This window comes from Terrapene carolina, unplaced genomic scaffold (genome assembly GCF_002925995.2).
Source record: "Terrapene carolina triunguis isolate 2854851 unplaced genomic scaffold, T_m_triunguis-2.0 Scaffold95, whole genome shotgun sequence".
In the NCBI taxonomy this organism is placed as follows: Eukaryota; Metazoa; Chordata; order Testudines; family Emydidae; genus Terrapene; species Terrapene triunguis.
This window is the reverse complement of record NW_020664446.1, coordinates 16,774,501-16,802,498: the sequence shown is the minus strand read 5'-3', so window position 1 is coordinate 16,802,498 and position 27,998 is coordinate 16,774,501. Positions and strand designations below refer to the sequence as shown.

At 41.9% G+C, this 27,998-nt stretch overlaps 1 protein-coding gene across 2 annotated transcripts in view; it reads right to left on the bottom strand.

Annotated features, from left to right (window-relative positions):
* INPP5F (inositol polyphosphate-5-phosphatase F) overlaps positions 1-19,145 on the bottom strand; it is a 94,034-nt gene extending 74,889 nt beyond the window's left edge. For both annotated transcript variants that reach the window (XM_024206243.3, XM_024206244.3), the window contains exon 1: positions 19,015-19,145. In XM_024206243.3, the coding sequence (XP_024062011.1) occupies positions 19,015-19,111 (97 nt within the window). In that variant the 5' untranslated portion in view covers positions 19,112-19,145. The remainder of the gene's footprint in view (positions 1-19,014) is intronic.
* Positions 19,146-27,998: the final 8,853 nt, after the last annotated feature.

Sequence of the window (27,998 nt, the reverse complement as noted above, 5' to 3'; positions counted from 1 at the left end):
AGAATGACAGTTCTTGCTCTTCTTACTGAATAAAGAGTGAGAGTGTTGGTGAATAACAATTATGGCAGGAAAGCTTAAGCAAATAGATGGATTTTGCATTTAGTTCTGAATCCTTGTGAAGTTAAAAGTCACTTGTCACATCTGGCAACAAATCTTTGTTCTGCTGCTGTGAAGACTCCATTTCCCACTGTCTATGTGAATGTGAAATATTAATTATATATAACGCCTAATACATATAATGCTCAAAATTGTTAAGCAGCATTGTATGAAATAAGTCTGCAAAATTTGTATACAAGTCCTAGGATTTATATTAACAGGAGACAACAGCTGGAAACTGAAGCCAGACAAATTCAAATTGGAAATAAGGCACAAATTTTTAACAGTCACAGTGATTAACCATTGGAACAAACTCCCAAGAGAAATGGCGTAGATTCTCCATCTCTATCAGACTGTTAACTTGAACAAAGCTGAAATAGCCCTAACTACAGAGCTGCTAGCAGGGCCTCAGTAATTAGTAATGTGAGGTAAAGCTGAAGCTGCGTCCCCAGCCTTTAAGCCTACAAAACTTCTAAAAACAAGAAAACTACTATAAAAACAGCAAGAATCCTGACTATACTAACCTAGCTGCCCCTCCTCATCCTGAGAGAGGTGAGTTAGCTAATGAAAGCCACAACTGCAGAAACTCTAATAGTGTAAAAAAGAAGTTGTGGAAGTAATATGAATATTTAACCTCACTATTTGTCTGCATTCTTTGTTGCCTCCCATTTTCCCTCATCTGTACACTATTTAGACTAAACTATTTCCAGTGGGACCCTTTCTTCATTCTGTAACGTACCTAGCAAACTATTAGCACAAAACAAATAGTTCAGATTAAGAAAAAGCTATTTCCAAAAGCACTGAAGTCAGTGGAAGTTTACCTTGACTAAGGAGTGCTGACAAGGGCCCCTAGAGAAGGAACATTGACTTCTGCTTATTTCATTGCTAACTATTGCCCTTTTTAATTTCGGGGGGGGGGGGGAGAGAAGAGAAACAAGCCAACTAACATGGTAAAATAGAAATACAACCATTTCCATTTTCTTGGGTGTGGCTGAGCAAGCTCTCTATAGAAGCACAGAGCACAAGCAAGTACACGTCCTCACATTCTGTATCTAGGCAAGTGACAGTATTAACTAAATGCAATTCTTTTATAACCCAACTACGATGGTTACTTGTGGAATTTTCCTTCAGTATTTGAGATGTGAAGCCTTTGGATGAAAAGCATATATTTAAAATAATCTTATTACATACAACTCATAATGGGTGAGAGTGAACAGGGATTTCTTTCATTTGCAGCAGCAGGAACATATTAAATCCACCAATAAGATTTTAAGTTTCCTTGTTACTATAACCAGTATTCAAATCTCAAAGCAACTAATTCTCCAGAAACAATTAACCTTTTCCTGATCATGTGTCACTGTTTGTTTTTCCCCCACCAGTTACAGTTTCTTACAGGAGTTTTAATATCCTTTGTACACAGTAATGAAATGAAGCTTTGCAGCTTGCACTGAAACAAAGGAATGCAATCTACTGTGGCAATAAAGGTTCCCTCCAAGTCAGCAAGGTACAACACAACTCAAACTGAGCTTACAGAGAAGTATATCATAATTACCATTTGAGGCAGGACCCGGGTCTGAGCAGCAGAAAATTCACAGGAGGCCCAGTTAAGCAACAATTCTTTAAGGATGCCAGTTTAATTTCCAGAACTCTTACTGAGCACACACCACTGCCAGAGAAGCATCTGGCCACACTCCCTTCATACATACATCTTACCAAGCCATCCCAACACAAAAGACAACTGTTAGGTCTGTACAGTTCCCTATCTTCATCTTACAAAAGTATGCCAGCCCCCTTTAAATGTTACAAGCTTTCAAAGGTGCAGATACATACCAATGGCTTCATTTCAAGGAAGCACTCCCTCCCAACAAAAAATAGTGGGGGGTGGGGGGAGACTTGGCGGGGCAAAGTCCTAGCAGTAATACTGAGGCATAAAGCAAGAGGTTGCAAGAATCCCTTCAGGAGTCACGGCCAAAGTGTACTACGCATCAAACCCTTTATGGCAAGAAATAGAACAGAAATTTTACGTGCATCTTCTTCCCCATCCCTGACCAGTCCTAACATCCTCTGAACACAAAAGGCTCAGAAATACTTTGTTAACTTACTCCTTAATGAAATTAATATAATTACATCATCAAGAGGTATTTACCATCTTATATATAAATTTCCTTGGAATAGGAAGACAATTACATTTCTCAAGGAAGAGACTAGGTTTCAAATATGCAGCAAGACTAGTAAAGAATCTTGTGTGCTCACTTTGTATTCCCAAAAACAGTTTCTGCCACTAAAAAACTTCAAATAGCAAAGCCACATAAGAACACAGACTGCATCACAAATACATATAAAATCAAAATTCTGAGTTGTAGACAACTTCATTTTGTAAAGAGTCCTACATACAAACTGTATAATGATAAAAGACAGCACACAGTTTAAGTAACTGAAAGCAATAGTGTAAAATGACACTGATGAATAAATTAAAGCAATCATAAGATGGAGAAAGGAAAAGAAAATAGCATAGGAAAATTAGCTTTTTACAAATAAGTGAGTCAGCAAGAGAGAGCAACTCAGACAGCTAAAGGAAGGATGCTCTTGATAGCAGAATCTATATAGGAAGAGTCAAGGGTGGCAAGAGAAAGGGAGAGGACCTTTTTTTTTTTTTTTAAAGTTGGACATGGAGGAGAGAGAGGGAATTACAGAAAAACAGTGTGTGAGAGGTAGTTCACACACTATTTTGAACCAAATCCTATGAAAGTGGGGAGCCAGAGTAGCCTTAGGATAGAGTAATAGTTATCTTTCTTAAAGTTAAGAGCAGCATTGTCCATACGCAATCTAGGACACTGGATGTTTGAGTCCACAATGAAGGAAGCTGAAGATATTGGCTTGGTGCAGAAAGCTGCTCACTTCCTGACCATGCAGGCCTCACCTAGCCCATGGAACACATATTTCAGTCTCTGTAGTGGCTTCTTTATTGCTTCGAGATGTAATCGGAGATGCAAGTGATTATATAAGAAAACATAGGGTTGGGCATTTGACCAGACCAAAAATAATTGTTCAACTGACCTGTCATATTATTAAATAATGTCAAAAATGGTCAAATATTTTAAAATACTAATTTATTACAACAGTAACAAAAAACAGCAAGACTTTATGGCCTCCCACAAACTTATCCTTACATAGACACTAATGCCTGATTACAAAAAACAAGTTACTTAACTGAGTTATTTTAACTCAGAAAAATGTGAAACAATGAAATGAAGTTCTAAACATAAAAAAATATTATTGCTACCAACTTTTTTTGTGCATTGTTTGGTTAGCATTTAAGTGAGAATGTTATTCAAGACTGAACGGTTACAAAATAAAAATAAAATTAAACAGAAATAAAATAAACAGCAACTATATAAGAAAAAATATTTTTTTAAATACCACTTATGCTAAATAGGCACCAGGCCAACTCTGGAAGCAGCTTATTGGCTTTGCATCTTTTCCCTTTGTGTTGGTGAAGGAGAATGATTGAACCTTCCTCCTCCACCCCTACACCCGGAGTTAATTTCTGTACGTTTGTCTAGTCAGTTTAGATTGTAAACTCTTTGAGGCACAGACCAGGTCTTTTAACTTGATTAATATGCTTTGTAAACTGTCACATACATTGATGGCCTGGTATACAAATAAAGATATACATACAATGTTTGTTCCTGAAGATTCTAGCCAATCAAGATGCTCAACTTTCAATTAGTTCACCTTTGTCCCAATAGGTGGCAATATCATATAATAAAAAGGGAGTGATCAAAACATTTAAGTAGGAGTGCTAACGGATTACACCATGATGCAACCAAAAAGGTAGGCTCTGGCCTAAATCAGGCCCCAGATACTCTTGCTGCAATATCTGAAAATATTTGACCAAGGTCAAATAATAGGCAGTCAACTGACTGGCTTGCCAAGTCTAAACAGGCATTATACTTTTTATATTATTCTCCATCCCTTTACTTCTATATCCTAACATCGTATTTGCTCTTTTAAGCACAGCTGCACATGAGCAGCCCTGGATGACCTGGGAGACACAGGTATCTGACATCTGTGGTAGCAGTTAAGATCAGTTAGGAGACTACTATTGTCAGTTCTTCATCTGACCACTGACTTCAGGGCTCTCTCAAAAGGAGCCAATCTTTGTTTTTCCCCCGACCCGCCACAACAGCAGTCCAGACAACCTAGACAGTAGTGAACTTCCAAATTAACAGAGCTCTGACTTTTAATTTTGTTCCCTCCCCCACCCACTCACCCACCCAGCACAAGCACATCCAGTTTTTAATTTAATCTTTAATTACAGCAGTTACTACAGGAATTAATAGCCATAATATACTAATATAGCATGCTATTTTCATTAATCTAGGCTTGCGAAAAATCAATATTCAAAAATCATTCCTGTACTTGATACATGATAATTTGTATTTATATTAGATGTCAGATTGCACACTGATAATGAGCAGTTTTTTAAACAATGAACAAATTTTTGTTTCAAGTACACGTATTTTTATTTTTCTATCTGGGTGCCTGAATTTGGCAGAAAGTCCTGGGTATCCTGCATTTTCCAGCTCCCTCTATATGTCGGAATTCTCTAGGGATAATCCTATCTATAGCACTGCTCTTGTGCATACTGTTTGCACAGTAACATAATAGGAGCAGCAAGGCGAAGCTGATTAAATTTTCATCATTTTCAGCCTTTTACATTTCCTGGTAGCACTGTCTGGCACATGCTGTGTTCTTGGGGAAGAGGAAAGTGATGAAAATGTAGACAGGAAAAGGAGAACTTGTCCAGCTGGTCTAGCTAAAGTGCAGTTCAGACACAGGTATGGTCCCTTTGAGGAAGGGGAAGTAAAAAAAGGAAGGGGTGGGAAGAGATAACCAATGTGACACTGTAAAACAATTCTTGAAGAATACATTTAAAATATTTTGAACACAAGTTTGAAAGTTGAACTCTGCATGCGAAGATGTAGGTTTTATACATAACAGCATATTTGTAATGCATCAAAAACAAGTTATGTTAAAAAGCTAGAAATATTTTGCCTTTCAAAAAGTTGATATAAGATGTAATTCACAATTTATTTATTTTTTTAAACAGAACCAAAAGTGTGCATGGAACTTAGACAGTGTAATATCCTGGCCATACTGAAGTCAGTGAAAGCTTTACAACTGACTTTAACAGGGTCAGGGTTTCACCCATGGTCCCCGCACTGAAGACTTCAAGCTAAATTAGACAACGTACAAAGAAAAATGGGTTTACAAAAGTCATTTCACATGTATCTCAAAGTTCCAGGATATATATTTAATATGCTATTGTTATTTTTATATATGCATGCACATATACGGCAGACGAGAGAAGAAGAAAAAAAAGAGAGAGACTCAGCAGAAGTAATGAGTCTTTAGGAAGGGCTTTGAAAGCAAGGTTGCTTGGTTCAAAGAATATTCCAGGCATTAGATAGCATGAAAACAGGTAGGGAGACATGAATCAAGAAAAGGGACAGGGCTCAGTAAAGCAAGAACAGCTGATAAAGCACAGCTCACAAACAGTACCATAGTAAGAAGTTAGTATAGAGATGGAGGTGGAAAAGCAATGTGCAGGGGCACCTTAGAGATAAGAATGAGGAGATTCAGCATGATTTAGAATTAAAAAAAAAAAAAAAACTAACAACATGATCAGAACTTACTTAAGTGCTTGCAGGATCAGGCCCCAAGATGGTAAGATCTTTGGGACAGACCTTATCGCTATACATTCCGAAATGCCAGTCTCGTTACTGAGGCTACGCAAATCAGTTAGGAAGAGCTGGACGAAGAAGAGAATGGACCTCTTGCAAAGGCTGGCCTGACAAAAAATGTTGCCAGTGGTGAAGGGAAAGAAAAAATATTTTTCTTGTACAATGTTTTAATAAGCCTTTCTTTAAAAAAAATAACCACCACCAAGCATTTAAACATATAGTAAGTTAACTTTGTTTAAAAAAATTCCCCTACTGTCCTGCTATGCAGTGGCAAGACAGCTTCTCCTTTAAACTTGCATAATGCATGAGTCATTCATTTCAAGTCAATGATTAACGTGTAGGTGTCACACCCTGAACCAAGCATGTACAGCACATTATTCTTTAGCTCTGAGTAAATAATTTCATCATATTTGGGAAATTCTTTTTTGTATATCCAAGTCAAACTCTAGAAGAGTATACTGTGAATGCAGAAAGGTCCAATGCTGCAAGAATTAAAACACTAAACATAGTATCAGAAGTATGCTAGGAACTATAAAGACAGTGAGACTATTATACCTTCACCCCAGAGATGAAGGGGATATGAGATACTAAGTGATAGGAGTGAAGTTTGGCATACATCATTAGCTCTACAATTTTAATGCAGTTTTAATCTACTTGGGACTAGCATTTTTATGCTCCTGGGAGATATGTTAGAAAGTCTTGAAAGAGAGGCAGTGCTAGTAGGATATTAATTTTCATATTCGAACATACCAAGATTCCCATTGTCAGGGTCAATTGCAAAGTGTAGGATTATGCCACTGACTCAATATCCCACAATTATGTTCCATCTCCTCACAAGCTGGCATGTCCACACTTAGGGCTTGTCTACACCAGTGGTTCTCAACCAGGGGTACATGTACCCCTGGGGTACTCCGAGGTCTTCCAGGGGGTATATCAACACATCTAGATATTTTTCCTAGTTTTACAACAGGCTACATAAAAAGCACTAGCAAAGTTAGTGCAAACTAAAATTTCATACAGACAAAATGAGAAAGTAAGCAATTTTATGCCAATAATAAAGTGCTCTCCCGTTGGCATAGCGTGTCTTCACCAGACGCAACACAGTTGCACCGATGTAACGCATTAGTGTAGACTATCCCTCAGTGTCATTGGCACACAGCACTTCCTGCACTGTGGCAGTGGACAGAGGATTCAAGAGGGGCACAGTATTAACAACTGAATCCTCTGGGTTTTGCTGATAATCATTGTTGCCAACAAGGTAAGTCTGCATAACTGTCTGTTACCAACCTCTATTTTCAGACTCCTAACTTCCACTTTTCAGGATAAAAGGTTACAAGACTTCGCTTGCATCCAAATGTCTTTTTGATGAAGCTAAAACAAAAAACTGTTCAGCCACTTAGTAAAAAGGAAGGATGAAAAATATATGCTACATACTGTGGGGTGACACTCCATAGTCTTCATAGAAATATTGTTATGATATGAATATGGCCTAACTAAGATATATTTTATGCAAGATGGGTCTTGTAAGGTATCATTGGAAAGGTTATAATTTACTGAATGTGATTATCCAATTTGTATGCATGCATCATTTCTGTATCTAAAGTTAGGAATATTGACTATGTGACAATTACAACTGTGTTTAATTGGGAGACACCCACTAGACAATAGGCCACCAGCTTTGATGGGCCATTAGGAAGAAACAATAAGACTTGGAAGATATTAATCTCTTTTCTTCCTGAGAGGCGTTCTGGAAAGTAGCTGTGACACTAGTAGGTCAGGTAGTCCTGTCACCTGGGACTAAACACCTAAGCTCCTCCTAAGGCTGAAGGGCAGCATGGAAGAAAGCATGAAGGTGCCTGTGAAAATTTAACAAGGGGGCAATGAAAGCTGGCATTATTGGCCAGAGATGGAAATTTACTATCGAGATTTCAACAAGAGATGATAGGTAGGGTGGGAATAGGCCATGAAGGGCCTTGAAAGTGAAGTGTTATATTTGATGTGACAGAGAAAGGGGAGCCAGTGGAGGAATGCAAATGAGTGACATGGTCAAAGCAGTGAGCTAGGAACACAATCCCTGCAGCAGTATTTTGAATGATATTAGTTGGGCAAGACTGTATTTGTCAAGACCAAAGAAGAAGAGTTGCGGTAATCAAGCCACGATGAGGAAAGCCTCAACAAAAGCTTTAGCTGTGTGGATAGGAAAGGTCATACCTTAAAGAAGTTATGACAGATATAACAATATCCTGGACAACCATACTAAATTAAAGTTTAATCTTATTAAATTAAGTTTAAGTATTTCAGGAGTTCATTGTACTACTGAGGGACAGTATGTGTTTTCATGAAGGAGGGGAAACAAAGCCCCGCAGGAAATAAGAACAGTGTGGGGGGATGTCTCTGACCTGCTCTAGTTGTAACCTTGGGCCAAGTCTCAGTCTCTCTGTGCCTCAGTTCCTATCTGTAAAACAAGGGTAACAGTACTTTCCTACCTCACAGCATTGTTTCAAGTATAAATACATTAAAAATTGATGCGCTCAGATAAGTACATAAATGGCCCTCATTTCTTCAGTAAGACAAAGAAACCAGTCACTTGCAAATTGCTAACTGTGCTAATAAATCTTGATAATAAGTCACTTTTTTAAAAAATGTATACATTGGCACAATATCCAAACATAAGTTTCACCATCTATCTATTCCAACATGCAACAGATACAGCACTTTCCCAAAAATTCTTGCAGGTGATGATGTGAACAGGGAGTCTGGAAATTTTTCAGAAATACTTTTCTCTCCCAGTCTTCTCCTCATTGCATAGGATGGGAAAGGAAAACGCCTGGAGGTTACAAAGGACTGATGAGTAGGGGAGGGTGGGGAAAAGGAGAAAGAAGGGATGAACAGTCAGTAGGATTTGTGGAAATAGTTATTTAGCACAAAAGCTTCTGAGACAAAGAAAGACATTTGTGTAGAAAAACAGTGATTTAAAATGTAGAGTAAAAAACTGAATAGTCTCCGAAGACTGAAAGCAGTCTGTTTTTGAGAGTGTTTTTGTCAATGGAAGAGAACCTATATACGCATAAATAAATTCATATATTTGCTTATGAATGAAAGACTGTAGCTCCGTCCAGGGTCTCTCAGCAACCAGCAAGTGAGTCAGGGATAAGGATGTGAGTCTAAAATTACAAGATTCAGAGCTTTTGACGTACTAGATCCATTTTTATCTGCCCAGGCCTACTGAATTATTCCTTGCTCATAAAGCTATCCTGAAAGTTCATTTAAGACAGGCAGCATAACAAGGAAATAATTTTGGTTTCATACTTTGAAGTTTCACTCACTCAATCTCTTTTTCTAAAGACTGTTTATTTAGTTTCCATACAGATTTAGGCAAAAAGGTACTATACATGGTTGTGAAAGGTTTATGCTGACAAATGGAGAAATCCATCATTAGTTTCTAATAAACTGAAGTAGCAAGTCACAGTTAAAATTTCAGTGGAGCTTGACAAATGTTTCAAATCTTCAATTATATCAGTCACATGAATGCAGTCAGCACTACTTGCTCTCTTTCAATTAAATTCTAAAAAAGATAGCAGCCAGCCAGCTTAGTTATCCTAGTGCCATTTTATGTCATCATATGCTTTGTTCTGGACCTCTGGTCTCTGGAAGTGAGCACACTTTTGTACCCCACGGTTGCGGGGGAAGGGAGAGAAGAAAATCCTATAGTAATACCTCCCATATTTTCAGGTCCCTGTACAGTAACAGCTGACTGCATGACATCAATCTCAGAAATGCTAGTGTTCATTTTCTCTTAAGATGCAGATGCACTTCATCTAAGTGAAGAGGGAAATTTTCACAAACTAGAACATAGATCCCCATTTATAGGGTTTGTCTATATTTGAAATGCTGTAGTGCTTCAGTGTAGACCAGGGGTCGGCAACCTTTCAGAAGTGGTGTGCTGAGTCTTCATTTATTCACTCTAATTTAAGGTTTCACGTGCCAGTACTACATTTTAAGATTTTTAGAAGGTCTCTTTCTATAAGTCTATAATATATAACCAAACTATTGTTGTATGTGAAGTAAATAAGGTTTTAAAAATATTTAAGAAGCTTCAATTAAATTAAAATGCAGAGCCCCCCGGACCGGTGACCAGGACCTGGGCAGTGTCAGTGCCACTGAAAATCAGCTCGCGTGCCATCTTCGGCACACGTGCCATAGGTTGCCTACCCCTGGTGTAGACACTCCTTACAGCAACGGGAGTTCTCCCGTTGACATAGGTAATCCAGCTCCCTGAGAGGCAGTAGCTAGGTCGAATGTGATATATGCCATCATGTACCAGCAATGCCCCTCTGCCATGTACATTGGCCAAACCGGACAGTCTCTACGCAAAAGAATAAATGGACACAAATCTGACATCAGGAATTATAACATTCAAAAACCAGTAGGAGAACACTTCAATCTCCCTGGTCACTCAATAACAGACCTAAAAGTTGCAATTCTTCAACAACAAAAACTTCAAAAACAGACTCCAACATGAAACTGCAGAACTGGAATTAATTTGCAAACTGGACACCATCAAATGAGGCCTGAATAAAGACTGGGAGTGGTTGGGTCATTAAAAACCTAATTTCCCCCATACTAATTTCCCCCTACTGTTACTCACACCTTCTTGTCAACTGTTTGAAATGGGCCACTCTCATTACCACTACAAAAGTGATTTTTCCTCCCTTGGTATCCTACTGTTAATTGAATTGTCTCGTTAGACTGACCTCCCACTTGATATGGCAACTCCCATCTTTTCATGTGCTGTGTATTTATACCTGCTACTGTATTTTCCACTCCATGCACCTGATGAAGTGGGTTCTAGCCAACGAAAGCTTATGCCCAAATAAATGTGTTAGTCTCTAAGGTGCCACAAGGACTCCTCGTTGTTTTTGCTGATACAGACTAACACAGCTACCACTCTGAAACTCAGTATTAAAACATCATACTTTCCCTACTCTATTCAGCATAGTCATACCATTCCCACTTCTCCACTCAAAAGGGGGTGGGGGTACAGAAGAATTATAACAAGACAAAGTTACCTGACACCAGCAAACAAGGAGCAACACATGAAAGAAGCCCAGGCCAGCCAACCCCTCCAATCAAACCAAGCTGCTGAGATTTGTACCAGGATGTTGTTCCTTGATCCTGCTTCAGTACCTCATCTTTTCTACCAGCCTTTGGTGCTAGGCAGAGCTACTAAGAGCAACAGTTTACTAGAGCTGCCTCTAGACTAGAAAAGAAATACTGGATAAGGTTACTTTCTGAAAATTATTTCAGAAACCATGAGGTCTAGAAATATTTTTAAGAGTTGTGCCATAATTACAAGAATTGATTGCTTCAGCGTCCACTCTCAGTAAAGAAAATTTCGTATTCATTGCTAGCATGTTGATTTTTCAAGTTCAGCGATATTAATCTGACAATCAGAACTTCATTCTGTGATGTGCTCTAAGTGGACCATATTATGTAGCTTATGAGTGGCTCTTATTATGAAGGGGTCTGTGATATCTAGACCACTAACCCCTAACGTTAAACTAGTTCCTTTTTGGATATTCCAAATGTAGGCCTTTACATATTCATAAGTATACATTACCTTTGTATACTACATGTTTAAGTAGTTTGCTTGGCTTTTATTTATCTGAATATCTACTTTTAGAAAACAAAAAATGTTGGCAAATTAAATCTAACTGTTCATAAAAAGTAAAGTTCCTCTGTGTATTAGGCCACTTCCAAACAAAACTATTTCACCTTTGGAAAGCATCAGGTTTTATCTGAAATTGCTTAAGTTTTGGGATTCAATGCCAATGGATAACAAAGTTGGGCCCTACTGCTGCAAAGACTTAAGCACATATTTAGCTTTATTCATGGCAAGTAGTTCCAGTTGCTTCAATGGAACTGCTCACAGTGTCTAAAGTTAACCATGTGTTTAAGTCTTTGCAGAATCAGAGCCCTTACTGGCAGGAACCATGAACACCGCTTATAGTTTTTTAAAAGTGAAAAGAGACCGTTACAATGATCTCCTACACAACACAGGCCAAAAAACCTCATCCAATAATTTTTTGATCAAGCCCATATCTTCTTTGAGCTATGCATATCTTCTAGAAAGATAGACACAAAGAAACTGAAAGTCCACCACTTCCTTAGGTAAGCTGATCCAATTGTTAAATTACCCTCACTGTTAAAATATATGCCTTATTTAATCTGATCTGACTATGCCTTTTTCCGCTTGATTAGAGAGCTATTATCAAAACTCTCTTCTCCATGTAGATATTCTATAAACACTTGAATCCGAAGTGAGTTATAAAAGGGTATATTCCATTGCAGGGAATTACTTCAACTGCTGATATGCATCCATCTCCTCCACAGAAACAGGAGCCTTTCTGCAGCACCAATATTATAATACCATATATACTCGATCATAAGCCAGTTCGTTTATAAGCCGATCCCCGCCCTCCCCCCCAAAGATGGATAAGTAAAAATGGAAAATTTTTATAACCCGTTCATAAGCCGACCCTATAATTCAGGGGTCAGCAAACTTTGGCTCCCAGGCCATCAGGATAAGCCACTGGTGGTCCGAGATGGTTTGTTTACCTCGAGCATTCGCAGGCACGGAGGTAAACCTAAGCAATCAAAGTGTCCTGGCACTCCAGCTGCTTACCCTGATGGGCCGTGACAGCAACTGGTGGGGAAATTTTGGGGGGGGGAGGGAAGGGGGAGAAGCTGGGAGTCAGGGGAGTAACCCCTGTGACCATCCCCAGCCCGGGACCCCCACACTCTCCCCATCCCATCCCTTCCCACCTTATCTGGGGAGGGCCAGGGGAGGATGTCTCTGACCTGGCTGGAGCTGCTCCGGCGGGCCAGACCGGGCGGCACAGCCACAGCCAGCTCTGGCGGGCCAGACCTGGCGGCGCAACCACAGCATGTTCCAGCGGGCTGGGCTGGGCGGTGTGGCCACAGTGTGCTCTGGTGCCCGGGCAGCGCGGCCACAGCCTTCTCTGGGGGGTGGGGCCGAGCGACACGGCTGCAGCCTGCCAGCCCCGGAGCTGCAGCTGCTTTGGAGGCTGAGGGGAGAGCAGCCTGGCCAGAAGTGGAGAGACTCTGGCCCCGCCTCTTCCCTTCTGTCTCTCCTGCCTCTCCTTGCTCCCTCTGTTGGGGGGAGGGGCTGTGTCCCACCTCTCCCTCTCTATACCCGTTCATAAGCCTACCCCCATCTCTGGTGCTTCCCTTTTTTACTAAAAAAAAAAAAAAAAAAAAAAAAAAAAAAATCGGCTTATGAACGAGTATATACGGTAGTTCGTTTCCTAAGAAAGTGCCCTTTTTTGTTAATTCACATTTACTCCTATAGATTCAATTACAGGGTAGTTCTAAAAACACCTCTGCTCTTGAAAAAAGGCATGGGGTCTTTGGTGACACCAACCAGTTAGAAGTTGTGTTAGATTGAATGTTTTCTGAGTGAAATGTAAGACATTTTATATTTACACTGAAAATACTGGCTCAGTACTAACAGCAGGAAAAACATCACCTAAAGTCAAAACCCTTTTTGGACACCCGTTTCTCCCCTCACAAGTGTCTGATCCAAGAAGTGACTACAATCTTGTTCAGTTTGAGAGATCACAGTCCAAAACATTATGGTTGCCGGTGCCGTGTGTGTTTTATCCTTCAAAATTACTGGTCACACAATTCCTCTTAGCTGAAAAAGCTCTTTATTGCTTTCTCCCTCTTTCCCACCCCCCCCCTTTGAAGAAGACCACCTGGTTAAGATTCTCTTGTCATCTCATGTTTTTAACTGATCAGTTAGTACCAAGGAGTTCCTCAGCTTCTACTAAGATATATCCTTGTAGTAAGAGTCAATAATCCATATTTGTAATCTGCATGGTGATACATGCCAGGAAATCCTAGGTAAGATGTAAACAAGAACTGCTAACAATTTGTTCTAGAACAAGTCAATAAATATTTACAACATATTAAAACAAAGTATGTTTTGATCACCCAGTAAGATTTTCATGCTGAAGACATATCATGGACAGTTAAGGATCTAGCATATAGTGCCAGAGTAATCTAAAGATTCTATATAGAGAGTCAATAACGCTTTAAGTCCACAAAAAAGGAAACAGCTACGATTAGAGAAAGCCTGTGCAAACACAAGCAGCTATCTCTCAAATTAGGGCATAATGTCAGCCTTCTTGTGAAGTCAAACAACTGAAATACATTCATTGCAATGAAGCCAATCCAGTTAAGTTGTTCTCTCCGCTATCTAAGAGATTAGTCAGGAATTTAAATGTTCTATTGGTCCAAAACTTGCTATATATTCAGACCTGAAGAAATATCAAAAAGACATTTACTCTTAATACCTCATGCCCTGACAGTTTTAGGAACACTTTTACACACAGTACAGCTGTTTTGAAGCTCTCCCTCTCATCTCCACAAATGTACTGGTCCAGGACCAGTAACAAGTTTTGTTTCCTGTTAACAGATATACATTTTTAGACATCCTTAAAAAAAAATAATTAAGGAGCCAATTTTAATTTTTAAAATTTTAATAGATTTCCTTTACCAAGTCTACATACCAAGTTACATAATTCACTGTTTAAAATCAATTCATTTTGATATCACGTACTACACTTGACCTGAATGTCTCTGCCACTTTGGGGTTTTCATGTTTCTTTCCCTGTTGCTGTGTGCAAAAATATACACACAACAGAAACTGAATGCAGTTAAAAAAAAAAATGAATATACTCAATACTCAAGCGGGCTGTCAAATGCACAGAGTAAGCTAAGAGACATACTGCTGGCCCTGCCTGGGACCCAGTCTTTCACTTATAGTAATCCAAAATATTACTTTCAACAATAGTAGGTAAAGAGTTTCTAACATATGGCTGTGTTCCTTTAAATATATGAAATAGGGAAATCATTGTTTATTTGTAAAGGAACTAGGTATTTGAGAGCAGAATTCTAATAAAAGCTCTCCCACAGGACTTGTCTGATTTTGACCTGAGATAGTGTCTCAATTTCCTTCATCCATAAAATGGAGAGAATACTTACCTATCTCTAGGGATGTCAAGAGGCTTACATTCAGTAGTGTTGGCAAATTAATTTGAGCTCTTCAAATGGAAGGCCTCAGATACATACACATTAATATTTTGCATGGCTTATCACCCACCTGAGATTCAGACCAAACCATACACATGTATTGTTTAAACAGAATGAAACTGCAAAACAGAATGAAACTGAAGCGTCTAAAAAAAAAAAAAAAAAAACGCAATACATATTCCACGTGTAACATTTTGACAACTTATACAATTATGAAACATTTCAATGCACATAGTAAACAGTAGAGCTATAATCTAACTGATAAAACACTGACATATAATCTGATTACTCACATCATTGGGGAATACTGACCATTATAATGGCCACGGAACAAAACAAACAAAATTCAGACAAGTGCAGTGTTTTTTTTAATGTATTATTACTAAAAGAAATAGCTAGTTACAGAAATACACTTCTTTTTTTCAGATCTACTTTACACATTTGAAAGTACTTTGTGTATGATCAGTTTCACTACTATCATTTTCTCCTATTTGCAAAGGTTACACAGCAAGAGACAGGAAAGAAAAAACCATTTAAAAATAAGGAATGCGGCTGTAACCACAACAAAAATTGGCAAGAAGGCAAAGGGGCAGATGTAGCATCAAATTACTTTTCACTTACTCATTATTTTAAACTGAGTAGAGTTCAGATTTACAGCATTCCTTTAAATTTTCAGTCAGTAAGAATCCAATCCTGCAATTGTCAGCGTACAAACAGACTGCTGCACTCTCACAAGGCCCCCCTGAAGTAAATGGGTTCCACGAGACCACAGTAATCCCTGCAACGGACAGCATACAGATGATTAAAAGCCTTTAGGCCCCAAGAACGTCAATCTCAAAGACTAGTGTGTGCAAGTTTGTTATTTTACTACTCATTTGCAGAGTAATAGCTTTCTACCCATCTGTAGAAAATTATAACTATATAAATTTAAAATTAGATTTTTTGTATGAACATTTATTCAATTAATAAACTATCCTTTAGACCAGCTTTTGTCAGCAGACATTTTATAAGTGGTAGTTATAAGCTAGTTATAATGTGGTTTGTAAATTAAAATGGTCAGACCCTAAACTATAAATAAAGCTCCTGGACAAAATGTAATAAATAAATGATGCTAGAACAACATTACAACCCATCTCAAGTGAGCTGAAGCATGCAAATTAAAGTGGCAAGAGGGACACACTTTAATGCATACACACATAAGCCTGGCCAAATATTAAAGTTGTTTGGGGTGGATTTTATTTAAATGAGAATATGAGAGAATAATTATTTTGATACATGAAGATTGATAGTATTTGAGATTACGTATTTTGTTGCTAGAAATATTCTAGACATTTTTACATCTTTACAGACTAGGGTACTCAAGAGATGGTAATAGATTTGATTATACACGTGCTTATAAAAATTTTCCTCAGTTTTCCTTGGACTCACATTTTAGACAGGTATAGGTAGTAAGATTAAGAAGTAGCTAGAGTCCATGAGCAGCTGCCACACTCTTCAGTGAAATATCCCAGCTATTTTAAAGTACCCAAAGTATTTATACCATACTAAAAACTAGTCAGGGGCCAAATATTTCCTTAATTTTAAGCCTATGTCTATTACTCAAGGGTAGAAGGTTACTTCTTAGAATAGTACTGTATTTAGTAATATCCAAAATGACTACCCTATTGCTGGGGGAAAAGGGTGTTGCTTTTTTTTTTTTCTTTTCTTTTCTCAGTATTTGAGTCTGAGTCCCCATGTTTCTTTACTTTTATGGACTGTATCTTTGAATATGATTAAGTGACATACAAAAAGTTGGTACTTGCTTCAAAATAGACTCAATCATCACAGAAGTGAGTCTGATGAGAACAACATGCACAAAAGTACAAACCTGCCTGATTGCTCATAAAAAGAAAATCAGGAGAAGGGAGAGGGAATTGTTTACCCTATGTAACAGATAATATGCCAGATAACCAGCCTGTATTAAGATCAATAGCAAAGAACTGTTTATTTTGCACACTGTTTCAGTCACACAAGAGGCATTCCTCATTTTCATGATGGTCCAAGAGGGACAGGAATCATATACCAGTCTATTTCAACGGCACACATACAATTTAAAGAGAGAACACAATCTATAAACAGCTGGCAGTCACACTTTCAGTTTATTTTTACAGGGGGGAAAAATTCACAGGAAAACAAAGACACTTTTAAACTGATTTAGACTATTAGTGACACCTCAACACCATCATGTGTGTGAACTGATGCATGATGTTTTACCCTGCCTATACTAGATTATATACACAGGGACAAGTGTTCTGTCTTGTTCTGTATTTTGTGAATGACTAGTTCTCTAAAACCATTGTTGAGGCTGCTACTCTAATAATTTATCAACAGCGAAACCTGACTGAAGCCAATTCCTGTCAGCAGCAGGAAGGATTAAGAAATTCACCACTGGAATGAGATCTATCCTTGATGTACAATCCTTCATCAGTACAAGAATAAAAAAATAGGTTGTAGAGACTGTCAACGACCACACAGCCATTTCAGCATAATGACCAGATGACAAAGCCCCCATTTCACTGGGCAATCAGCAGAGCCCTGTACCCACAACAACACAGATCCCAGACCCCCAGGTACAGGGCTGTCTATCCAGCTCCCCTCATGGTGCTTCGATTCAGACTGCTGGCTGCAGCAGCATAATGAGGAAAGGTGACTGTAAATATTGGGTTATATTTTGCTAAGCAGGGGTAGCAAACCATCACAACCCTATTGCTTCAGAAGTGGGGAATAACTGATCCCTACAGCATTGTCAGGCTGCAGAGGAAAGAAGGAATGAAAACTCATGTTTATCCAAAGCCAGTGCTAGGCATAAACAGACAAAGCAATTTCTTAGGGCCCCAAACAGGTCAACGGAACCCCCTATTCCCTTTTCATTATGTGTTCGGGGTGGGGGGGATATTCCTGCTTAGGGACCCCAATGGACTCTGTGTTTATTAGTGCCTAAAGGCTTTCAAGATTCTCATCCCCCACCCTGTAAGCCCTCCAGCACTCAAAAGTACTAGCAGCCTGCCTGAATGGGTCTCCTGCCATCCTCTGTCACCTCTCCACCCATTCCAGCCTGCCTGCCCGCCCCAAGTGGGTCTGTCATCCTCCTCATCACCTCCACACTCACCAGCCTACCCCAGTGGGTCAGCTACCCACTTTGTAGTCATCACCACCACCCTGCATGTGCCCAAGTGGATCTGCCATCGTCAAGCACCTCCCCACAACCCCCACTCAGCATCCCATCTGCCAACCTCCCCATCACCCCACTCACTACCCTGCCCGCCGCATCCTCATCATCCCCCACTCATCACCCTGCTCCCCCCCCCACAGGGCTGCCTATCCTCTTGTCACTCCTCCCCCCCACCCTACCTGCCTCCCCAGTGGGTCCACTATCCCTACCACCACCACCCCCATCAGTGCGTCCACCATCCCGCCCGCTCTCCATCACCCCCCCACTCTCCAGACTGCCCCCAAGTGGGTCCACACCCCACCTCCGCTCCCCCGCCTGCCCCCCCCAGTGGGTCCACCATGTCACCCCCTCCCCCAGTCACCACCCTTCTCCCTCAGCGGCTCGATCCACCATCCTCATCACTAGCCCCACTCACCACCCTGCCCCCCCCCCGAGCAGGTCCGCCCCTCTCCTGGTCACCACTCCCAGCGCGTCCGCCATCCTCCTTGTCACCCCCCGCTCGTCCCGCCACCCGGGGGTCCGCCATCCCCCCCATCACATACACACTCCCGCTTGCCACCGCGCCCACCCTTCTCCTCCCCTCCCCAACGGGTCCGCCATCCTCCTTGCCCCCCCATCCTCACCCCAGCGGGTCCGCCATCCCCCTCGTCACCCCCCGCTCGTCCCGCCCCCAGGGAATCCGCCATCCCCCTTCTCACTCCCCAACCTGCCCACCCCGTGCCCCAGTCTGAGCGGGTCTGTCGGCCATGTCCTCCCACTGCCCGCCCCCCGCCAGTCTCCCCAGCCCAGCCCGCCTGCCCCCGGGTGCCGGAGACTCTCCCCTCCAAGCCGCGTCTGACTCACCGGGTCGCAGCTGCAGGGTACCGTCCCTCCGGCTGCACCAGAGCGCCCGCTCCCCGCGCTGCAGGATGTAGTGATCCTTGGCTTGGAACAGCTCCATGCTCCGGAGCCCGGCGGCGGGGCCGGCGAGAGAAGCGGGAGGGCAGCAAGGAACGCCGCCCCGCGCCGGGGATCGCGGACTCCTGCTCCGAGCTGGGGCTCCACAGCCCGGCGGCGCGCGAGACGGCCGGGAGGGGGGGGTCGGAGGGAGGGAGGGAGTGAGAGCGCGCGCGCGCGCAACCCCGGCCTCACTGGTCCACGCTCCACAGCCTCGCCGCTGTTTGACGCTTCCCAGCCCGGCCGAGTTCCGGCTCGGGCCACGTGATCCCACCCGTCAGCTGCTCACCGGCCTCTTAAAGGGGCCGCGCGGTCTCACCCAGCGCCGGGGGAGCCCCCCGTAGTCCTATATCAGCGCTCCCGTGCGCGTGGCCGGCACCCCTCCGCCTGCCACGGCCGGGTCGCGCCCCCTCCCCCTCAGCTGTGGGGGCAAAGAGCCCGGCTGCTGGTGGGGCCACCTCCTCAGCCACACCCACAGCAGCCACCGGCCCCTTCCCTGCCGCATATTATGACCCTCCCGCAGCTCAGCAGGCAGCAGCCCACCGACAATCTAGGCCGGGTGCTCGATGGACACCGACAGCAGCACGACTGTAAGCACCAAACGCGCCTCGCTACGACCGAGGCTGCTAAACATCCCTGCGCGGAAGCATCACCCAGCGGCGGCAGATTAGGGGAGCGCGCTGAAAAGCGCCTCTCGCCCGCAGCCGCTCACCAAACACAGGACCAGTGACCGCAAGCTAGAGCTGGAAACAGGTAGACACCAGCCAGCCCGAACCCCGAAAGGCCCAATTGTGCGATCATAAAAGAGAGATTGACGCAGAGAGGCACTGTCTCCTCCAATGGGTGAAATGCAGGAGAGTGCAAGAAAATGTTTCCCTCCGGTGATCAGCAAAGTCGTTTAATCAAAAAGCATTACAAAAAAAAACCAACCCTAAAACTTTACATGGACCTGAGAAAAAGGAGAGAGACCGCAAAGATGCAATGCACTTATGCAGCAACCTGAGTCAGGAATGGACTCTTACAACAAATGGGCGCAGGATATAAACCTCCAAAGGAGTGAGCAAATTTTGGCTTAGATCCACAAAAGTACTTAGGCCCCTCACTTCCATTTATTAATTGATTTCAATGTGAGTTAGGTGCCTAAATACCTCTGAGGATCTGGGCTATTATATCTGTTTCTGACAGGCAGAAGTTTATCTCTTTTTTTTTATAGTTTGGCACCATTTGCATAGCAGCGGCTTGTGTGCCAATAAGATATTGTTATGAGATAGGTGAAACTTTGGTATGGGTTGAGTTAAAACCTCGTTGAGATTGATGGGTGGGAATGCACTCTTCAATTAACATAATCGTAAGGATAAATTCATCACAACCCCCTAGATAAGACAAAAGGGTTATGTAAACCTGCCCAGGAGTTTTGAGCTATGGGGGTGGAAGGATTTTGTTTGTTTTGTTTTTCCTCTGAGTATTGTGAATAATTTTTTGGGTAAGAGAAATAAAAGGAGTGCATGGAAGGCAGAACAGAGAACCAGAGAGAGAAGGGGGAAAAAACAGCCTGAAAAAAAAAATCCAAGCAGAAGCATGTAAGCAAAGTGTGACTCTGAGAAAAACCTAGAGAAAAGTTCTGGGTTGGGGCTGTCTGAAAAGAAGCAAAGAATGACCATACTGGGTCAGACCAAAGGTCCATCTAGCCCAGTATCCTGTCTTCCGGCAGTGGCCAATGCCAGGTGCCCCAGAGGGAATGAACAGAACAGGTAATCATCAAGTGATTCATCCCCTGTCGCCCATTCCCAGCTTCTGGCAAACAGAGACTAGGGACCTATCCCTGCCCATCCTGGCTAATAGCCATTGATGGACCTATCCTCCATGAACTTATCTAGTTCTTTTTTGAACCCTGTTATAGTCAATACTTTCTTTTGTTTGTTTTAAACCTGCTGCCTGTTAATTTCATTTGGTGACCCCCTAGTTATAAGAAGGAGTAAATAACACTTCCTTATTTACTTTCTCCACACCACTCATGATTTCATAGACCTTTATCATATACCCCCTTAGTCGTCTCTTTTCCAAGATGAAAAGTCCCAGTCTTATTAATCTCTCCTCATACGGAAGCTGCTCCATACCCCTAAGCTTGGGCCTATTAACTAAGAAACTACTTCTTTTGCCTTTGATTCCTCCTGCATTTGGAGAAACAGGATTCTGTACATTTCTTATTTAAAAAAAAAAAAAAAGGAAAATAAAGAAAAAAGCAGACCTCATCATCAGATTCTGCTCCCAATTGGAACATTTCCAGACCCTGAATTTTGACTAGCTGCTGAGGTCGAAAATGGGTAACACTAGTGTGAAAGTAGGCTCTAGTGTCCAAGGAGAGAGACTGTAAGCTGGTATTCCTGTTGAACCACGATGGAACTGTGAAAGAATGTAATAGATTTAAAAAAAAAAAAAAAGGTACTACCCCTTTAAGGGTTCAGGCTGGAGCCTACAACTTGCAGACTAGTATAATCAAGGAGAACTTGATCCCGCCCTGGAGGTGAACCAGGTAAATAGGAACAGGAAATAGAGTGGAGAAGAGAAGGCAGGTAGATTGCAATGGGGCAAGATAGTTGTTCTGTCAGATATCAGATGAACCTTCTGAGTCAGAGACTTGGGTGTGGACTGTAAGTTTAGGAAGCCTGGTCCAGAGTTCTGATGAATTGTTTGTTACAATGATTCCTGTCTTGAAGTGTAATTTTAAAAGGATTTATGGTATTGTATGAACATATGTTGGTGTCTCCGTGCTCTGGATGGTTAAAGTGAATCTATTGCTGTTCCACTTGAAGAAATTAAGGTGAGGGACGCCTGTAGTATCACCTTAGGGCTCTAGGAGTGTGTGGTGACTGCATATACCTTTTAGGAACAAGTAATGGAAGTGCTTGCAGAAATCAAAAATAGCCAGCAGTTAAAATTAAATGGAATTAAAACATGACTTAAAACAGGAGCTGGAGGTGTTCCAAAAGGAACTAAAGCAGCATCTAGAGGCTTCCCAGAAAGAGCTAAGGATTGACTTGCAGGGAGAGGTCAAATCTCTGTTAGAGCAGCAACTACAAAGTGTTTGAATAGTTTGGGGAAACTCAACTGCAAAACTCCCAGGCTGGATTGGTAAAATGAATTGATGAGGTGGCCATCAATCTGACTGCTGGAAACTAGAAGTTCCTCCATGAAAGACTGAAGACTAAGCAAACTTTAGTCAACTTGGAGCTTGCCAACAGAGATGAGCGGCAGCAAGGACTTAAGTTGCTGAAAATTTAGCTCCAGAAGGAAAGGTCACAGACTACAGGGAAAAGCAGCTACCTGGATGAGGAATTGAACCAGCCAGCTTTGGGTAAGACTAGGCACTTAACAACACTTTTCTTCCCTCTGTGGGTTACAAACGGAGTAGAGGTTGGGTTTTTCCAGCTCAAATAATACAAAAGCCCACTGTCTCCCTGTGAGGCTTATTTGGATCAATTTATCATTATAGCTCAACTGAATGCCTGGGAAGAAAAACAGAAAGGGATGTTAACAAGAAGCCAATGTGGGTGGCCCAGCTGTGATTGTATTGCAGAATTTACCGACTGAAAAGAGACTTAGTTATCCAGACCTGGTACAAGCCCTTGACATGTGGTTTGGAGCTAGCCATCAATCTGAACTGGACAGGGTACAGCTAAGAGCTAGAAGGAGAGGGAAAGAAGAAACCTCACCTGAACTGGCAGTGGACCTGCAGAGACTTGTGTTACTGAAATACCCAGATACCCACTGCCTTGTGGGCAGTGGGTTATATGTGCATTCGGTGCAATCAGCTCATGGCTCTCTGAGACCTGTTACAGGCTGTTGGGTCAGCATGGCTGAACTGGAGCAGCTAAGGGAGACCAAGATACATAGATGAGACTTTCCAGGCACAGTAGAATGGTGACACCCTGATTCTGACAGCCTCTGTATTACTGAGGACAATGAAAGTGGAGCTAAGGGAAACGATCCCATAGTTGGGACCCTGCTTCCAGCAAATCAAGTGTAAGAGTATAATTAGGCAGGCCAAAAAGGAATTTGAAGAGCACCTAGCAAAGGAGACAAAAATTAACAGCAAAAAAATGTAAGCACATCAGAAGCAGGAAGCCTGCCAAACAATCAGAGGGGGCCACTGGACGATCGAGGTGCTAAAGGAGCACTCCAGAAAGACAAGACCATTGCTGAGAAGCTAAATTAACTCTTTGCGTCGGTCTTCACTGTAGAGAATGTGAGGGAGATTCCCACACTTGAGCCATTCTTTTTAGGTGACATATGAGGAACTGTCGCAGATTGAGGTGTCGATAGAGGAGGTTTGGGAACAAATTGATAAACTAAACAGTAATAAGTCACCAGGACCAAATGGGTTTCACCCAAGAGTTCTGAAGGAACTCGGGTATGAAATTGCAGAACTACTAACTGTGGTATGTAACCTATCACTTTAAATCAGCCTCTGTTCCAGATGACTGGAGGATAGCTAATATAACACTGTTGTTTGTTTTGTTTGTTTAAAGGCTCCAGAGGTAATCCTGGCACTTACCAGGCCGGTAAGCCTAACTTCAGTACTAGGCAAATTGTTCTTTACTATAGTTTCTATCAGAATTATCAGATGCATAGATGAACATGATTTGTTGGGGGAAGAATCAACATGGCTTTCGTTAGAATCTGTTAGAATTCCTTGAGGAGGGCCAAACATGAAGAGAAGGGTAATTCAGTTGATATAGCATACATAGACTTTCAGAAAGCCATTGAAAAGGTCCCACCCCAAAGGCTCATAAGCAAAGTAAGGAGTTATGGAATAAAAGAGAAGGTCCTCTCATGGATCAGTAACTGTTAAGAGACAGGAAACAAAGGGTAGGAAATAATGGTCAGTTTTCACAGTGGTGAGAGGTAGATAGCAGGGTCCCCCAAGGATTGATACTGGAACCAGTGCTGCTCAACATTCATAAATGATCTCGAAAAAGGGGTGAACAGTGAGGTGACAAAGTTTGCAGACCATACAAAATTATTCAAGATAGTTAAGTCTAAAGCAGGCTGTGACGAGTTATAAAGAGATTTCACTAAAATGGGTGATTGGACAATACAATGGCAGATGAAATTGTGTTGATAAGTGCAAAGTAATGCACCCTGGAAAATATAATCTCAACTATACATACAATATGATGGGGTCTCAGCTGTTACCACTCCAGAAAGAGACGTTTGAGTCATTCTAGATAGTACTCTGAAAACATCTGTTCAATGTGCAGCAGCAGTCAAAAGAGCTAACAGAATGTTAGGAACCGTTAGGAAAGGGATAGATAATAAGACAGAAAAATCATAATGTCACTATATAAATCCCTGGTATGCCCCCACTTTGAATACTGATTTCCCCCATCTCAAAAAAGATACTTGAGAATTGGAAAAGGTACATAGAAGGTCAACAAAAAATGATTAAGTGAATGGAACAGCTTCCATGTAAGGAGAGAGTAAAAAGGTTGGGACTTGTTCAGCTTGGCAAAGAGACAATGAAGGGCGGGTATGATAGAGGTCCACAAAATCATGAATGGTGTGGAGAAAGTGAATAAGGAAGTGTTATGTGAAGGGGTAAATAACACACGAACCAGTGGTCACCTGATGAAATTAATAGACAGCAGGTTTAAAACAAACAAAAGGTAGTACTTCACAAAACACAAACTCAACCTGTGGAACTCATTGCCTGGGGATGTTTTGAATGCCAAAAGCAAAAAAGAATGAAATAAGTTCATTGAGGATATGGTCTATCAATGGCTATTAGCCAAGATGGCTAAGTCTCTGACTGCCAGATGGATCATTGGGCTAGATGGACCATTGGCCTGACCCACTATGGCCATTCTCTTGTATTCACTCTGGCCTTCCAGGATAAGTTGGAAATGAACCAATTTATTCATGCTCAGCAGGACTTGAACTTGCAGCTCAAGATCAGTGGAAGGAGACCATATACATGCAGAAAGAGTGTGCAATCTGTCACAGAACTTGAATCTTTCCTTGCAGCAGTGTACCAGAATAGGAAGCAGCCACTAGCAAGAAGGATGGAGCCTGATCACCAGGGGTCTTGTAACTACAGCTCTGCATGTAATATATACGAGAGAAAAGGGGATTCTAATCTGATTCATGACCTTTATTGAACAATTAGACAAACTGATAAATTCAGTTTGTAAAACAAGGAAAGCTGACAATACAGGATATTCAGATGTATCCAAAACCCTGTTATCTAAACCTCTGCATTAGCCACATCCCTTCCCTGTCCCTCAGGTATCTCATGCTGGGGATCAAGAAAGGAATCTGGATGACACAGAGGTTCAGATAATAAAGAAAAAACGCCTGGCAGGACTACAAAGAGGAGTACGAGCCCCTGGCTTCAGGGGAGGGCATACCCTCTGCACCCACCCACCCCACCCCCCGACTTGGGAGTGAGGCCGTGACAGCAGAGCTGGGACATCCAGTCCATTCAGGGGCAAGATGCTGGTGAGGGCTGCCATCCTGATGGGGCAGAGCAAAGACACTCAGCCAAGCCTCTGCTCTGCCCTGCCAAGCCAGCATCTGTGCCTCTAGGGATTGGGTGTGACCAGCCCTGTGACAGCATAGGAAGCCCTCTGCAGCCCCACTGTCATGGGAGTAAGTGAGTGGGGCAGAGACCCCTGGCCAGGACTGGGAGGAAGATGAGCCCCTGTCTGCAGGGGAGGCTACCTCGTTGATGAATGGCTGCTACCCTCTCGATTATCGAAACTCCTGATTATCCAACTAAAATCAATGCCCCCCATGCTATTTGGATAATCGGTAGTATACTGTAATGCAGAAATTAAAGGAAACAGTTTAGTTAAATGCTGGTGCTATGATAAAATTGGCAAAAAAAGGATTGTTATAAACTTAGTGCAGGCCAAGACAACACGTCATATGTGTCTGGTGAAAGCCCCTCTCCCAGTTTAGGAAATGGGGGAACACCAAGCTGAGGGGGCAAAGTTTGGTGGAGGTACAAGGAGCAGCTCCACAGTATTGGTGTAGATCTGGGTAATTAAGTAAGATTAATGGTTGCTTGGCTATTGAGTGTGTAATAGAATTTGGTAAAATGCTCAGCAGTGACTAACTAGCTTGAACACAACAGTTATTAAACTATACAGGCTAAAAAAAGCTAGGAAATCAGGGTTCCCAAATTGAACCACCTACTGTATCTGATTTCAAGTGGAGACAATGATTGGGGCAAGAGCATCTGTCTGAAAATTAGGTTTAAAGACTGGACTTCCTGGAATTTGCATAAGAAGTCTGGGTGGCTGCAATAGGGGATGAACTGATAATTGGTCTGGATTTTCTTATGGCTAATAACTGTGTAGTTAATGCCAGGAAAGGTGTCTTACAAATTCGGTCTATGGACATTCCCTTTAAAAATATGGCCTGCATGAGACAAATGGTTTGTAGACAATTAGTTTGCAGTAAATGAGTTCTGCCTTCAGGAGCAGAAACCATTGTAACAACTATATGCTATGGAAGGAAAAGGTGGGGAGCGGTTCAAAACTCTTTTCAGACCTAGGATTGGGGAGGGGGGATTTTATCTGCTAAAGTTTTTGTGGATCTGAAACAGGAACTGATACCTGTTCATTTGCTAAATGTTTCTGACAAGTAGCAAATATTTAAAAGGAACCACAGTTGCAAAATATGAACCAGTATATCTGGCATATGCTGGCGGCACACAGGAAAACTGACAAAAAGAAACTTGAGGCTATACAGAAAAGGTCAACTACCTAGACATCCACTGAGGGGCTGTGTTCCTATTATAGAAGATTTATTTGTGGGTTTGTAAAAAACACTGTATAGATTGGATGAGAAAGGCAAACCATTTCAGCAATGAGGCAAAGTATGATAAAGTATTCTCAGAGCTGAAAAAGGCCCTGTATTTGTGCGTGTTTCAAAACCCCTTTCATATTGGCCACAGATGCTAGTGCTTATGGTGTGAGGGGCAGTACTGACACAAGAACACAAAGGACTTTACATATTGGTGGCTTATTACTGCAAAAGTTTAGGTTGTCTTGAGAGAAATTATTGAAAAAGCTGTATAATGTAAGGGCACATGGGGACACTCTTTAAAGAGGTGATCTCATATGGTTCCACAAACCTAAGGATGTATCCAGGGTATGGGATTTCAGCATGGTTGCCCCCCAAATCTGATAACATAGCTGTGTAAGCTGAGGCTGCAAAAGTTGTTACAGAGGTGAATTCCCCATTCCCCAAATGGGCAAAGTCTGCCTCAGCCAGCAAATTCTACAGAAACAATAGGCATTTCTCAAGGGCAGATTGAAAGGTACCCCTCCTTGGTGACTGGAAGAAAGTCTATCAGGGAGCAAAAAGTTCCACAGAAATTTGGGTGGGAATAAAAATCTATTTGGGATGGTGATGCAAAAACATCTTGACAGAGACTGCATATATGTAAATAGTTAGCCGTGTATCATTTTAATTTCTTTGATTTGTCAAATTATTTCTTTTCTGGGAGGAATGGGGTGTTGGATGCCACCATTTTTTAGGCCCCATTTGGGATGATGAGTGAAACGGTGTTTGGGGGGGGGGGGGTTTACGTGCTGGGTGAAACCTTGTGATGCATTGGGTTAAAATCTAATTGAGAATTTAAGGGTATGTATGCACCCTTCAATTAACATAATTGTAAGGATAAATTTATCACAATGCCCCACCTATGACAAACGTGTAAAGCGAACTGCCCAGCACTAGGTGAGCAGTGGGGTTTTTGGTATGGATGGGGGTGTGGACATGAGCAGAACAGAGAAATAGACAGACAGCCTGAGGAAATCCAAGCAGAATCCTGTAAGCACAGTGTGACCCTGAGAGAAACCTACAGAGAGGTCAGGGATGCT